At 53.6% G+C, this 14,837-nt stretch overlaps 1 protein-coding gene across 1 annotated transcript in view; it reads left to right on the top strand.

Annotated features, from left to right (window-relative positions):
• The window catches only part of IGF2R (insulin like growth factor 2 receptor), a 78,386-nt gene that overhangs the window by 37,279 nt on the left and 26,270 nt on the right, over nt 1–14,837 (top strand). Inside the window, exons 6-17 of the mRNA XM_049765311.1 lie at nt 566–695; nt 1,625–1,730; nt 4,228–4,390; nt 4,471–4,648; nt 5,571–5,674; nt 10,295–10,453; nt 10,936–11,076; nt 11,484–11,627; nt 12,734–12,871; nt 13,384–13,535; nt 13,723–13,896; nt 14,093–14,208. Of these exons, the coding sequence (XP_049621268.1) occupies nt 566–695; nt 1,625–1,730; nt 4,228–4,390; nt 4,471–4,648; nt 5,571–5,674; nt 10,295–10,453; nt 10,936–11,076; nt 11,484–11,627; nt 12,734–12,871; nt 13,384–13,535; nt 13,723–13,896; nt 14,093–14,208 (1,705 nt within the window). The remainder of the gene's footprint in view (nt 1–565; nt 696–1,624; nt 1,731–4,227; nt 4,391–4,470; nt 4,649–5,570; nt 5,675–10,294; nt 10,454–10,935; nt 11,077–11,483; nt 11,628–12,733; nt 12,872–13,383; nt 13,536–13,722; nt 13,897–14,092; nt 14,209–14,837) is intronic.

Raw genomic sequence — 14,837 nt, 5'->3', positions numbered from 1 at the left:
CTGAATTTGGGGCACATTTCAGCTTCTTTCTAGTGGGAGGTGGCAGGCAATCATGGAGTCCGTTCTACTATCAACCCCCTTTTATGGGGTGGCTGGTTAATCGGGCTCAGGCTGGAGCCCCAGATCTGTCTGCAGGTTCTTCCCACCCTCTTCGGGGCCTGGCTCAAAACATCACTTGTTTTCTATTTACAGCCCCCAAGGGAGTGTGCAGAGGGGGGATGTGTCTCCCGGAGAAGGAAGACATATTGGCTATGAATAACATCCCTGACACAGCTCTGGATGTTCTTGGGGGTGGGTGGTAGGGGCCAGGTGTTCGCTCGCTCATGCCATGCTCTGTAAACCTGCCTCCCACAGGCTGGGGTGTACCCTGGCCCCCCATTGGTCTGCTGCTTTTATATTTCTTCAGGAGATGTCCAAAAAAACAAACAAATGAACAAACCAACCCAAACGAAATTTTGCTGCAGTTGTCCAAAGGGTGGCCTGTGTGTGGGTGTGGGTGTGGATGTGAGGCCCAGGCACCCCTCCAACGTGGACTGACTCCCCTCTCCCCCCGCCATTGTTTCAGACACCCTCCGAGACTCCAACCCTCAGCTGCGTGCCTGCCCCCTGGGCACAGCTGCCTGCCTGCTGCGTGGGGACCAGGCTTTCGATGTGGGCCAGCCCAAGGATGGCCTGCGATTCCGGGGCAAGGACAGGTGCGTGTGTGCATTGGTCATTCTCTCCAGGAGCCCTGGCTACCATGTCCTGGCAGGATGGTTCTCCCCCATGCTCCCCCTCCCCCCAAGAATGGCTCCCTGCTGCTTGAGAGGTGAGGGCTCAGGAGCCTCTGGGCAGGCACTGAGATGTGCACGGATTCTGTGCTCAGAGCCTAGAGGCCGCCTGGTCATGTGGTCATGTGTCGTTACCATCGACATGATGAACATGAGAGGCAGCCATGGACTTGGGCATCCATGTCACTGTCCTTCCAGCCAGGAACCGGGGTACTGCAGGGTACAGGGATGACCCCTGCTCTCCCTGCTGTGCACATGCCTTTGGCATCCCCTTGCTATGCATCTGGGGGACCCCAGCTCTTTCTGGCCCAGATAGACCCTCCCTCCCTTTCCACTTTAGCCCCTCCCCCTTTCTCAAGAGTTCAGATAGGCCAGCTTGAGGCCTGGCCATGAGGAGTTTCATGTTGCCCAAGTGATACAGTGGTGATATGTGCGTTTTGTGGTGGTGGGGGGATACCTTTCTCCTTCTCTGCAACGGGGGCTCCCTCCTCTCCCCACTCCTCCAAGTGGTCCTGGAGACAGGAAATGTAGCTGGGGGCAGCCCTGCTGTTGGCTTGTTTTCTTAGATCCTTTATCATTGTTTTCTTGTTTGCTTTACTCCAGCAGTTCTTGTTAGTGTTTCAAATTTACATGTTGGTGGCTTTATTTATTTTCCCCTTTTTGAAAGAAAGGACACTTAACAGCAGTTTACTTAGAACATTCTTCTTCTTTTTCTTTCCCTGATGGCGGGAATCTGAGTTTGTCTGGGGCTGGCGGCTGGCTAGAGACTTTTCCCTCTTCTCCCTCAGTCTTTATGCTTCTCCCTCCACTGTGAGGGAGTGCGAGGCTGAGGTTCTTCCTCCTCTTCTCTCCAGGCTCATCCTGACTTATGGGAAAGAAGGGGCCGGGACGCTGGATTTCTGCAATGGCCACAGTCCTGCAGTGACCATCACTTTCCTGTGTCCCTCGGAACGGAGAGAGGTGGGTGTCTGTGCTTCAGAGGCTGCCCGGGCAGGGTGCAGGGGAGCTGGTGGTGGTAGGGTTTGGGGGTTGTTGGGGTAAGGGGCTTGGCTGAACTGTCTGGTGCTTTCCTTGGCTAGCCCTCCCTGCCCCATCCAGGGTAGGGCTGGAGTGTTGAGATAAAGTGCTTCAAGGGGCAGATTAAATAAGTTGTTTCTTCTAAATGGCGATGCCCACTGGAATGAATGAAAATGAAAACAACCAATACTACCCTAGTAAATCCCCAAGGCTCTTGATTTCTCTGTGGCTGGGAAGGAAGGGGGGCAAGGTAGAAACAGCTAATTTGTGTGGATAGAGGGAAAGGGAGAGGGAGAGGGGAAGGAATGAGGCTTGCAGATGGCCCGCAGGCCTGGCTGGCCAGACTGGGGGAGGGTGGGCAAGACTTTGGTGAGAATTATGGCTGGTAGGGGAGGGAGCCCCCTGCCTGTCCACCCCCTCCCAACTCCCCTGATTTATTGCAAGGGCCTCTGGCTATTTATTCACTGTTCAGCCTAGTCGTAAACTCCTAGAGGGCTGGGTCTCGGTTTGCCCTTTCTTTGTCTTCGGGTTCCTGCCCAGGGCTTTGCACGTGCCCCTGGGTGTTTTAGCAGGTGTGGGGTGCTGCTGAAGAGGGGGAGGGCTTTTTTTTGGGATCTCCCCCACTTTGCCTTCTAGTACTTGAATGAAGGAGGAGCTGGATTCCTTAGTAGGCCACTCTTCCCCTTCCCCCAGACACCTTGGAATGTGGTGTTTGGGGCTGGCAATGGGCGTGTGTGTGTGTGTGTGTGTGTGTGTGTGTGTGTGTGTGTGTTGTACACAACAAAAATGCCTCCGTGTGTGTGTGTGTGTGTGTGTGTGTGTGTGTGTTGTACACAACAAAAATGCCTCCAGATATTGCAGCTCTGTCTGCAGACTTGAGGGCTATGTCATACCATCAGCTTCATAAGGACCTGCCTGGTTCTCTGTCCGTCTCAGTGTGGCTAACCTACGTGGGTTTCTACTGTGTCTTTGAGATCCACTGATCTACCCTCCTTATCACATGTCCCCATCTTCAATCTGGAAACTGGTCCCCTCTTTTCTGCTTCTCCCAGGGATTCACAGACTCTGCTGCTGGAGTAGAGGCTGGCAGGATACTGTGGTTCCTCTTCTGGCTGAACCCTTCCCATGGGGGGGATAGGGGAGATAGTAGGGGCACAGGGATCCGTGACCACCAGATGTTTTGGGAAGCATTGGTGCTTAGGCTCACGGAATACTCTCTGGAACTAGAATTGGGAGCCAGTTGTTGTTATGTAGAGCCATGGTTTGCACAGCGCTACTGGACTGAGTACTGTGATGTCTGCCTGTCTGGAATGCCTGCCGCTGAGCAGACACCAGTCTTAAGATGAAGTGACATGCATGATCCTAACCCCTCAATGAGACCCATGTCTGTCATACTTTGCCATCTCCTGCAAACCCCAACCTGCTCTAGCTGAATCTATTTCTGTGCATTTCCCCCCACCTTTCTGGCTATTTCCTGAGCAGAATCCTCCATGGATGCCCAACTTCTTCTCTCCCCACTCATCATGGTGCTGGTACTGTCATGCTGAGGGGACCCTTTCCCTGTAGCCCAGTAATTAGCATTGATTCTGATCCAGCCAGACTGGATTTAACTCAGCACCTCATAAATCACAGATGTGCTGTAGGCCCCCCATGGCACCGGGTACCATTCAGCTGGCATGAACATTTGCGGGGTCCACCTATCTGGCTTCCTGTCTCCTCCATGTCTCCTAGCCAGGTCCACCTACCTGGCTTCCTGTCTCCTCCATGTCTCCTAACCAGGGAAGGGAAAGGAACAGGCAGCATTAACCTCCCTTCTCACTCACAACTTGAACCCCTGAGTTAGTTTTTTTGTTTTGTTTTGGGTCACAACCAGTGGTATTTAGGAGTTACTCTTGGTCTTTACCTAGAGGTCTCAGGGAACCCTATGAAATGCTGGGGATCAAACCTGGCTGGCTACATGCAAGGCAAAGGCCCTTCCCACTGTCCTATCGCTGTAGCCATAAGAAGCCCTGTTTGTAAAGAGCATATGTGATTCTGGCAACAAAGAGGCAGAATTGGACTTTATAGTGATTTTGGATTCCCTGATCTTCACCTGGACAGGGTGAAGCACTCGGGTTCTCCAGGTGGTATCAAGCCAATGTCCGGGCACACACGGTCACTTCCACCCACTCTCGGTCCCCCCCCCCCCCCCCGAGATTGAAAGGAACCGCTGCCTGCCACCCACACCCCTGAAATTGTGATTTGAAGTTGAGGTTGGAACACATTGGGCCCCGGGGTGTGGCCCTGAAAGTAGCCCAAAATGGGGCTTTGAGCTGAGTCATTGCAGGACCTAAGAGCCCCATAGAGATGCCAGAGATGTGCTAGCCCATGCGGTACTTCATTGTGTTTGGCGATGTGATGAGCCAAGGTCTCAAGCTCGTCCCTCTCCCTCTCTCCGCAGGGCACCATCCCCAAGCTGACCGCCAAATCCAACTGCCGCTACGAGGTAGAGTGGCCCACAGAGTTCGCCTGCCCTCGGGACTACCTGGAAAGCGACAGCTGCTCCCTCAACAGCGAACAGCATGACATCAGTGTGGACCTCCGGCCCCTCAGCCAGCTTGGAGGTATGGGGGGTGCTGGGGTGAGGGGTAGGGTGTCACTCAAGGGCACCATGATGATATCCCTGTCCCTCCCTCTCCTCTAGCTACGAGCGTCCCATACTACTCGGTTCCAGGCGGCAAGGAATATACTTTCTTACTGAGCGTGTGTGGGGACACCAACACGGGGGTCTGCAACAAGAAGGATGCAGCCATATGCCAGATGAAGAACACAGGGGGCCGACAGACCAAAATCGCGGGAAGATACCAGAATTACACCCTCCGGTGGGTAGTCGCCTGTATGGGTACCCCTGTACCCTGCGTGCCTTCTTTCTGCATCCCTGTGGGGGGGGTGGAGTCAGGCGGGACACAGGGTGCTTTGTCTGGGGTGCTTCTCTTTGCCCCACAATTGAGGGTCCCTCTGGAGCCTCCCCGACCCCAGCTAGGTGGAACTAAGCTCTGACATGAGTTCCCAGGGGATTAACCTACCTGACACCACCATATTCTGAGACTTTTGTTAGTGTTCCAATAACTACTCCAGAACTTTTGAAAAATACCTTGGATGGTTCTGGGTATGTTGCGGGTTGCCTTGTCCATAGAGTGTTAGGAAAAATGGGCCACCCCTAGTACCTGTTGTTTAGGGTCCCTCCAGGAGTCCGTGTTTGCTGCAGCTTCTGGGGATGAAGTGGTGCTTGGGGACTGGGTGGACACCTTAGTACTTATTTTGTATAGCAGGAACGATAAAACAGCAGGGAGGGCGTTTGCCTTCACATAGCTGACCCAGGTTTGATTCCTGGCATCCCATATGGTCCCCCGAGCACCGCCAGGAGTAATTCCTGAGTGCAGAGCCAGGAGGAATCCCTGAGCACTGTTGGAGTCTGGCCCAAACCCCTTACCCCGATAAAAGAAATTCAAGTCTTGGAGCTCGAGGGGTCTTTGTGCACCAGGCGAAAATGTCTCTGAGCCTCTCTCTCCAAATCTGACTTTGAAATCAAAGGCTGACTTGCATATACATTTGGAACATGTTCCATTTAGGCAGCAAACCCGTTCCAGGCTACCACCTCAGAGCTGGTCAGAATGTATTTATGTCCTTGGTGTTCGGTGGATAGAGATGCACAGACTTGGCTCTGTTGTGAGTGACTTTGCTATTTCCTCTTGCTGCTGCCCACTTAACCTACCTGGGGTCTCCTTATCCTGCCAACTGCAGCTACTCTGATGGGGACCTCACCTTGATCTATCGCGGTGGAGACGAGTGCAGCTCAGGCTTCCAGCGCATGACAGTCATCAACCTGGAGTGTAACAAGACTGCAGGTCAGTATGCTTGCGTGTGCATGTGTAGGAATACAGCTTCCCCCCAGCCCCATGCCTGTTGCCTGCTCTGGCTGTGGGTGCAGGTCCGGTCCTGTGGCAGTCCCAGCCCACCAGGCCTGCCTGCGATGTTACATCCTGTTTCCACTTTTCCTCTTCAGGCCTGTTTGTTTTGGGCAGAGACCTAGTACTGGGTTTGCTGGGAAGGAGTTTGTGATTTTGGTCCCGTCCTAGCAAGCCTGGCTGCCACTTGCTCACCCATCAGGCTTGTTTTAGCCATCACTGCCATTAGGGGAGGACATTTTGGCTTGGGACCCTTTTTCTTGTAGATGGCAGCTCCGTAGTAGAACTAGGCATTATGTGTGTGTGTGTGTGGGGGGGGGGGGGTAGCATCTCATAAGGTCAGAGGGCATTGAAGTGGGAGGGATGTTGACTCGAGGGGGCAGCAGAATGTCCCATCCATGTCCCATGGCTGCAGCATTTCCTGGTAGTCCTTTGACTTCTGAGGAGAAGGGATGGTCTGTGCTGGTCTTCCCACAATCCCCTACACAGTGCCCTGTTTGGAACTCCCAACCCCCCTGTGGGGGTCTCAGCATCTCAGCACCCCTCCTCAATCCCACACTGGTTCTGGGGCAGCTGCTCTGAGATATATATGGCTCTGGGGGGCTGATGCAGCTGGTGCACAGGGTCCAAAGAGCCTTTGCCAGGCAGAGAGGCTGTGAGCCTAGATCTTTGGTTCTTCTGCAGCCCCATGGAGCTTGTGCCTGGCCTCCATACACACCTGCTGGGCTCTCATATGGGTCCTTGAACTCGATTGTTTCCACTGCAGCCACACAGCTGGGATTTCTTCCGTGTTCCCTGGCCCTGGCCTAGACTGGCATCACACATGCACAAGTGGACTTCTGCTGACCTGTCTCTGTGCCACATCCCCACTCTGCTGGCCTGAACCCCATGCTCTGGAATACCCTGTGTCCTGGAGCTGGAGTGAAGGGACCAGAAGAGGAATGAAGGATTGAATGAATGAATGAATGAATGAACCAACCCCTAGCTCCAGGCAATGCCTGATTGGGAAGATGGGTTCTGGGTCTTGACACAGAAGTTTGGGGTTTTTTGAGCAGCTGGGGCCATCAAGATAATAAACCTCCAGTTTATTGTGTCAGGAAACCTGTGGTCAAACTGGTTTCCTTATCTGCCCTTAGCTTCAAGCCTAAGTTCCCAAGAACGGCTGTAAGTGGGGGGCCAACTCTGTATCTTTGCTCAGACTCTGGGAGGCCACAGTGTTCATGGGAGCAGAGGATGGGTAGAAAAGGCACTGGGAGCAGGGGTGAGGCTGGCTACCTAAGCCTCTGAGCTGTACTGCCCCCCTTTATACCACACTGTGCCCTGGGCTGCGGTTCCAGGGGGCTGCAGGAATCCAGGTCGATCTGGAGAGGAGAGGTCCCACCTGGGGCAGCAGGGACAGGGCATGGCACATACAGTGCCTATCCCAGGGCAGTCCCAGCTCGTTCCCGCTGAGTTGGGAGCAGGGGTAGAACTGCTCGGGAGTTGAGTTTGGGAGGTGCTGTGGAGAGGGTCTGGCCCAAAGTTCTTGGAAGGGACTTTGAGTAACATCAGCAGCAACAGCAAGCAAGGGAACTTGGTGGAAGCTGCGGGCTCCCTCTTCCTTCTGCCTGCTCTTTCACCCTCACTCTCTTGTTCTCTCCACCTCACCCCTTTTCAAGACCTGCTTCCCAAGAAGTGCAGCTGGCTGCTGGCTTCTCCTCAGGTCCCCAGCCCTGGAGGCCCAGGGGACCACCCTCCCATCTCCTTGGCTCAGGCCTCCTCCTGACCTGGTCATCCCCTCACCGGGCCCTGGCTCTGCTCTTTGGGCTTTCTATAAACGACTTGGCTGTGAAACCCGTGCAAGTGCGCTGATCTCATTTGGGCATGCTGGGAGATAAAATGTTCCAGGAAGGTCTCAGCAGACCAGGAGGATCCTGAGAAGGGCTACGCGGCAGGGACTCAGAGCAGACATGTGCGTGGTGTGGCCAAGAGCTCTGGAAATCTAAAGTCCAGATGCGCTGTGGCTGCAAAATTTCCTCAAGTCCATTCCCTCTCCCGACATGCTCCCTTCTCTATTTTTTTTTCATGAGACCCAAATTTTAATATTTAAACTTAAAAAAATGCCTCTCAAGATAAAGATATAGGAAGGAACTTCAGAACATTGGTGGAAGAAAGTTGACACTGGTGGTGGGATTGGTACTGGAATATTGTATGTGTAAAACTCAACTCTGAATAACTTTTAAGTCGTTGTGCTTTAATAAAAAGTAAATTAAGGGGCTGGAGCAATAGCACAGTGGATAAGGCTTTGCATGTGGTCAATCCAGGTTCAATTCTTGGTATCCCATATCCCCTGAGTCTGCCAGGAGTAATTTCTGAGCACAGAGCCAGGATTAACCACTGAGTGCCACTGGGTGTGGCCCAAAAACATGAAGTCAGATTGTCCCTGAAGGGAATTGTAGAGGGTCAGTGATGAGGTAGGGCCATTGGGAAATAGCGATTCTGGGTGATAGAAGCAGCAAGACGTGGCTTCGAAGGCGAGGGCTTAGTCCATCCTCTCCTCCTGAGATGGCCAGCTTTTTGCTACGTGGGCTGGTGAAACCATAATCTTTGACGGCTCAGTTTACATCTTGTTCAAGAAAAGAGTGAGTCTATAGAGATGGCTGGGTTTGAACATGGTGAATGAGTTTGTGGTCATGGCCCCTTCTTTGTTTTATTTTATATATTTTTATATTTTCTATTGTTTTATTTTATTTTCTCTTATTTTATTTTATTTTGGGGGCCACACCTGGAGGCGCTCAGGGTTACTCCTGGCTCTGCGCTCAGAAATTGCTCCTGGCAGTCTTAGGGGACCATATGGGAGGCTAGGGATTGAACCTTGGTTCATCCTGGGTTGGCCGTGTGCAAGACGAATGCCCTACTACTGTGCTATCACTCCATCCCCCTTCTCCACTTAAAAAAATGGTTTTGGTTATAAAAATTGTCAGGCATACAAGTAGGAAGGAAAAACATGATGAGAACTCACATACACATCCCACTTAGTTTTGTCGTTTGTCTCATTCCAAGTGTTACTGATGCTCTGCCTGAATTTCCAGCAAGAACATTTCTCAAGACTCTCAGGAGTTAATCCTGGCTCTGCCTTCAGAAAGTACTTCTGGCAGGCTTGGGGACCATTTGGGATGCCAGGAATAGAACCCAGGTCGGTCCTGTACAACTCAAATGCCCTGTGCTATTGTTCCAGCCTCCGGGCTGTGCTTTTGTTCCAGCCTCATATTGTTAATTACTTTGATAAACTACTTTGTTGTTTCTTTGTTCGAATTGAAAATCACCAAGGTGCGTGTTGATTTGCCTTTTTTTTTTTTTAGCCACACCGTGGTGCTCAGGGGTTACTTGGCACTACACTCAGAAATTACTCCTGATGGGCACAGGAAACCACCATATGGGATGTTGGGGATCAAACTTGGGTTTTCAGTGTGTAAGGCAAATTTCCTATTCACAGTGCTATTGCTCTTTGGGGCATAGAGCGGGCTCCCAGGGCAGGTGGGTACAGGAAGGGGCCCTTCCTGAGGTCTCCTCACCCTGCCAGTAAATGGGCCCCAAGTGTCGGCACACACTGTTTTGCGTAGTCCTGCTGGAGAATGTGTGTGCATCTCTTGGTGTATCTGTCCATGTTTGCTTGACAAGAGGCAGTAGGAGTAGCCCACTTGTGCAGGGCAGGTGAGTTCTTGGTAGCCCCCAGGATGTGGGCAACTCTGCTTCTGGTGAGTGGGAACGGTGAGGAGTGAGTGGCTTTATGCAGCGAAGGGAAGAAAGGAAACTGAGAGAGCCAGGCCAGGTGGAGGGCAGCGCTGTGCTGGTGCTGGCGAGTCTGGCACCCCATCTCATTGCTGGTCCCTCTGCTCTCTGGCAAGGAAACTAGAAGCTGACCATGGTGCAGCTCTGTGATAGACTGGAGGGAGCAGATCTTGCCTATGCCACCAGCCCGAGTGTCCCCACCCCCCTACCCATCCATGTGGCTTTGGGCCAAGGCTGGCTTCTGTGGCTGGCACTGGTTGGAAGGTCTGGACTCTAAAAGGTCGCGTGGACACTGCAGTTAGAACATCCTTTGCCCGTGATACCAAAGTATTATTTCCCTTTCCCTGGGAACATTGTGCAATTCAGGACACACAACCACAAGAAAGGGAAGCCGGGGAGGTCTCTCCGAAGGACTGTGAAACCAGCCAGGGGTGGAAAAAGGCCCTTGGTGCCAGTGGCGGGGTGGCGCTTCTACAAGGGGAAATCAGCTGAGTGCTGGGGCTGGGGCGTGCACACTGGGAAGGGTCAGGCCTGGGGGATGGGGACTTGGGCTCAGTCTCTATCATCCCCTGGCAGTGCCTGGCATGACTATAGCCTGGAGCCCTGCCTCAGGTCCCCCCATCAACCTCCTGCCTCCACACCCACCCCCCATAACATCTCTCCTGCATCCTTCCAATTTTCTGGGCCTTTACCCAGTATGGAAGGAAGGCAGCTTGGGGGAGGGTCTGACTCAGTGGGTCCCAACCTGCTCTTACCCTGCATTCTTTTGGCCGTTCCTGGGCCACACAGGAAAAGGTGCCCCGGTATTCACGAGTGAGGCAGACTGCACCTACTTCTTCACCTGGGAGACCAAGCATGCCTGCGTCCGTGAGAAGGAAGCCCTGTTGTGCAGTGTCAACGCTGGCAAGAAGCAGCGCTATGACCTGTCAGCGCTGGTCCGGCATGCAGGTGGGTGCAAGGAACTGGGTTTGTTGTCTTGGCCACTTCGGGGAGTGGGAGGGCGAGGTGTCCATCTTCCAGCTCTTGGTATAACACCCCAAAGTGCCACAGCATCTTATGGACCACCTCTGAAAGGAGACATGTTCAATACTGTCCCTCACTCCAGAGGTGCAGTGGGTGGGCTGTCTATATTGGGGGGGCCACCCTGGGACCCCTGGTCTGGTTGTTTGTGTCCACACCCATGCCCCTTCCTCTGTCCATCTGATCCACTCCTGGATGGATCCTTCATGATCCTCTTTGTGGGATGGGATGGGCGACCCACCCCACCCCTGTTCCATGTCTGGAGACTCCAAGTTTTACTGTTGGGGTCTCTGCCTCATAGCTCCCTTGCTCACCTGCTCTCATGAGTGTCCTGTGTGCATTTGCATGCCTCCCCCAAAACCAGCGGTGTAGGACTGCAAGGAATTTTTGCTCTCTTTTCCCCTATACAGAGCCTGAGCAGAATTGGGAAGCTGTGGATGGCAGCCAGCGGGCGTCAGAAAAGAAACTTTACTTTGTGAATGCCTGCCACCGGGTGCTGCATCAGGGCAAGGCCAGAGGCTGTCCTGGGGAGGCAGCCGTGTGCTCTGTGGGTGAGTGAGCCCTGGAACCTGGCCCAACAGTACCTTACCCTGGGCCCAGCGTGGAATGAAAGTGGGGATCATTAGACACTAAAACACTAGATCAGGGTTGGGGACTGGGGGTAGCTGAGGTGGACCCAGTGACCTAATTCATCTCAGGGGTTCGGGATGGGCAAACACAGACCCCACAGCCCGTGACTCTCATCATTGACCACCTGGTCTGAGTTATGCTTGAATATTCTTAGTGATGTTGCAAGCTCCTGCTATTAGGATAGGGGACAGCTGGGGGGACAAGTGGGGGGGGGCTCAGGGTTCAGTTTGTGTTGTTGTCACTTTGGGGTGTTAGCCATTTGCACAGCTGCTTGCACTCCCTGATCTCCTGTCCCTTGCCCTCATGGTTTTCCATTTCTTTTTTCCAGATAAAAGTGGAAGTAAAAATCTGGGGAGATTTCTGACATCCCCAATATTGGAGAAGAGGAACATTGTCCTCTCGTACACAGACGGGGATAGCTGTGGGCCAGGCAGGACCATCAGCTCCAACATCACGCTGAGGTGCAAGCCAGGTAGAGCAGCCCCAGCTGGCGGAATGGTGGGCAGGTGCCTCCTTGTTGCTGCCACAGCCACCGGCTTCTGGGGTTCAGAATCAGGGAAGGGGTGGTGGGCATGGGTGCTGAATTCAGTGTGCATGCTTTATTCCACCCCCTCCTTTGGTGTTCAAAGGACCCAGTGGCACCGCTTCAGGGGGAGACTGGCCGGGGAGCTTCTGGCTGGCCCACCGAAGCTGATGTCTGTGATCTCATTTGTAGATTCTGGTCCCAAGGGGTATTCCCTGTGTCCCTGCCCACCCCCCACCCCCCCAGACCGGGTTAGGGGTGAACACCCCTCTCAACCTCCACTTTGCCTCTATTTGGGCTCCTGGGATGCTTCGTGGTTTTGAGCTGGACCACAACCTTGCCCCAAGCCTTTTCCTGCGGAATTTAAGAGCCAATTCCCTTCCACTTGGGATGTTTTCTTACATATTCTTTTTCCAAAGTGCATTTTGAGTTTGGGACCAGGGGTAACTTCTGGCTGTGTGCTCAGTGTTCACTTCTGGCAGTGCTCAGGGGGAGCCATATGGGATGCCAGGAATAGAACCTGGGTCAGTTGTTTGCAAGGCAAGAGCCCTATTCCCTGGTCTGTTGGTCCAGCCCCTCATTTGGGGTAAGTCCACACTGAGTTGAGGGCTTTTAAGAAAACTTATTATTATTTTGTTTTGGGGCCACACCCGGCAGTGCTCAGAGGTTACTCCCAGCTCTGCACTCAAGAGTCACCCTGGCAGGCTTGAGGGACCGTATGGGATACCAGAGATCAAACCTAGATTGGCTGCAAACATCCTCCCCTCTGTGCTATTGCTCCAGCCCCCAGATCTTACTATTATTTTGTTTAAAAAATTATGGGCTAATGCAGTAGGAAACAGGCCACTGAAACCAACTAAAAGATGGTGCCACACATCTCACTCTGAGATGCTCCCCACTATCCTTGCATAATGTGCACCTCCATATCCTCCATCACCCTTCACCCTCCCGTTTATCTATCCGTCCATCTGGTGCACTGCCGAGACCATGGAAGGGCGGGTGCAGAATGTGAAGAGTCGTGCCACTTGCAAGTCCCCCCACCCCCTCCCTTGCAGGGGACCTGGAGAGTGCCCCAGTGCTACGCTCGGTGCAAGATGATGGCTGCTTCTACGAGTTTGAGTGGCACTCAGCGGCTGCCTGTGTGCTGTCCCGTACTGAGGGCTCCAACTGCACAGTCTTGGATGCGGAGGCAGGTGGGTGCAGGTTTTGGGACCCTTTGAGCTACCACGGTGGTCTGGCCTATCACCACCATAGAAGGCGCTGTTTATTTGTGGGGTCTTGGTGGAGGTAGTGATGTGACTGTGAGGGGCCCGGCAGTGAGCTGTGGATCCAGACTCGGAGACAGGGAGAAAGAAAGGGTTGCAGGGCTAGTGGAAGGGGTGTGGGAGGGCCCTCTAAAAATACCCAAGAAGTGAGGCCCCTGCAGGAAGCCACTGGGACCAAGCCCTGACCCACCCAGCCACCAAGCTAGGAGCTGCCCTGACAATGAAGTAGAACTGTCCCCTTTTCGTGGACATCTTCGCCTCAGTGTCACCTGGGGAGGCGGCCTGGTTTGGGACGTCCCATCTCTCTTGGCTCCCCTACGGCACGGCACGTCAGCCCCACAGCCAGCTCTGGCTCTGTTGTATCTGGGTGTGAGTTCGGCATGCCTCCCCCAGTGACCTTGGTCTGGCCGACCACGCACTGGCCTTGTCCATCCCTGCAGGCTTCTCGTTCGACTTGTCGTCCCTGAGGAAGAAAAATGGGAGTTACAAGGTGGAGACGGACAAGTATGAGTTCTACATCAATGTGTGTGGCCCCGTCACCGCTGGCGCCTGCCAGGCAGGCTGGGGTGCCTGCCAGGTGGCAAAGAGGCAAGTGGCTGTGTTAGGGGGTGAAGCCATGAGCGCAGTCAGTGTGAGTTGAGGGACTGCTGGGTGTGGGTGGGTGTGGTTCTCTTCTCAGTGGGGGCAGCGCTTCCCAGCAAGGATGAGGGTAGGTCGTCCAGCCTCCCTATAGCATGTCCCAGGTGCGAGTTGCCACTATGCATGGCTTTTGCAGTGAGAAAAAAGTGTGGAATCTTGGCATGAGCAACTCTAAGCTCTCCTACTATGACGGCATGATCCAGTTGAGTTACAAGGACGGGACCCCTTACAGCACTGGCCGCACCAACCCACGCACTACGCTCATCACCTTCCTGTGTGACCGGGATGTTGGTGTGGGCACTCCTGAGTACCAGGTGCGGAGGGTGGGAAGGGGGATGGAGGGCTGGTGCTCCAGGGAGGGGGTGGTATGTGTGTGTGTGGGGGTTTGTCACCCTGAGCTCAGCATCACGTTTGCAATGTGTGTGTGGTCAGGGTTCCAACCTGTTGGTGCCCCGCAGAGATGGGTCCCCTCTGTGCTGGTTTCAACTCATGTCTCCCATGCCTGGTTAGGATGAGGACAATTCTGCCTACAACTTCCGCTGGTACACGAGCTTTGCCTGCCCTGAGGAGCCCATGGAATGCATGGTGACCGACCCTACCACACTGGAGCAGTATGACCTTTCGAGGTGCGCCTGGCCCACGGTTCTACTTCATTGTCAGGACAGCTCCTAGCTTGGTGGCTGGGTGGGTCAGGGCTTGGTCCCAGTGGCTTCCTGAAGGACCAATTTATACGTGGGCTTCCTACATGCAGTGTGTACCTCTCTCCCTCTCTTTCATTCTCCCCCTTCTTTTTTCTCCCTTCCTCCCATCCACACAGAGTCAGCATTAGCTCAGGTGCTGTCTTGCAACCTGCATTACATCCTGCAGAGCCCTGAAAACAAAGTCAATTCTTGCACCTCTGAGGCAGGAATAGAAGGTGGTTATTCTAATAAGAACATTCACGACTAAGAGTTCAGGCAGGCAGTGGGGAATTTCTGCCGAGCAGCAGTGTTCTGTGGGCTATTTAGAAACCATTGTTTTTGGGGCTGGAGAGAGTACAGTGGGGAGGGTGCTTGCCTTGCATGTAGCAGGTCCAGGTTCCATCCCGTGTCTTACTTGCTGGGGCAGGCTCCATCCCACAACATCCCTTAGCACCATCAGGAGTGAGTGCAGAGTGAACCCTGAGCATCACTTGGGTGTGGCCTGGAAAAAAAAAGACCACTAGTTTTGGGACTGAAGCGAGTAGGGCACTTTCCTTGCACACAGCCAATTTAAT

Source organism: Suncus etruscus, chromosome 18 (assembly GCF_024139225.1).
Source record: "Suncus etruscus isolate mSunEtr1 chromosome 18, mSunEtr1.pri.cur, whole genome shotgun sequence".
NCBI classification, from domain to species: Eukaryota; Metazoa; Chordata; class Mammalia; order Eulipotyphla; family Soricidae; genus Suncus; species Suncus etruscus.
The sequence above is the reverse complement of the archived record's forward strand: the minus strand, read 5'-3'. Positions and strand labels throughout refer to the sequence as shown.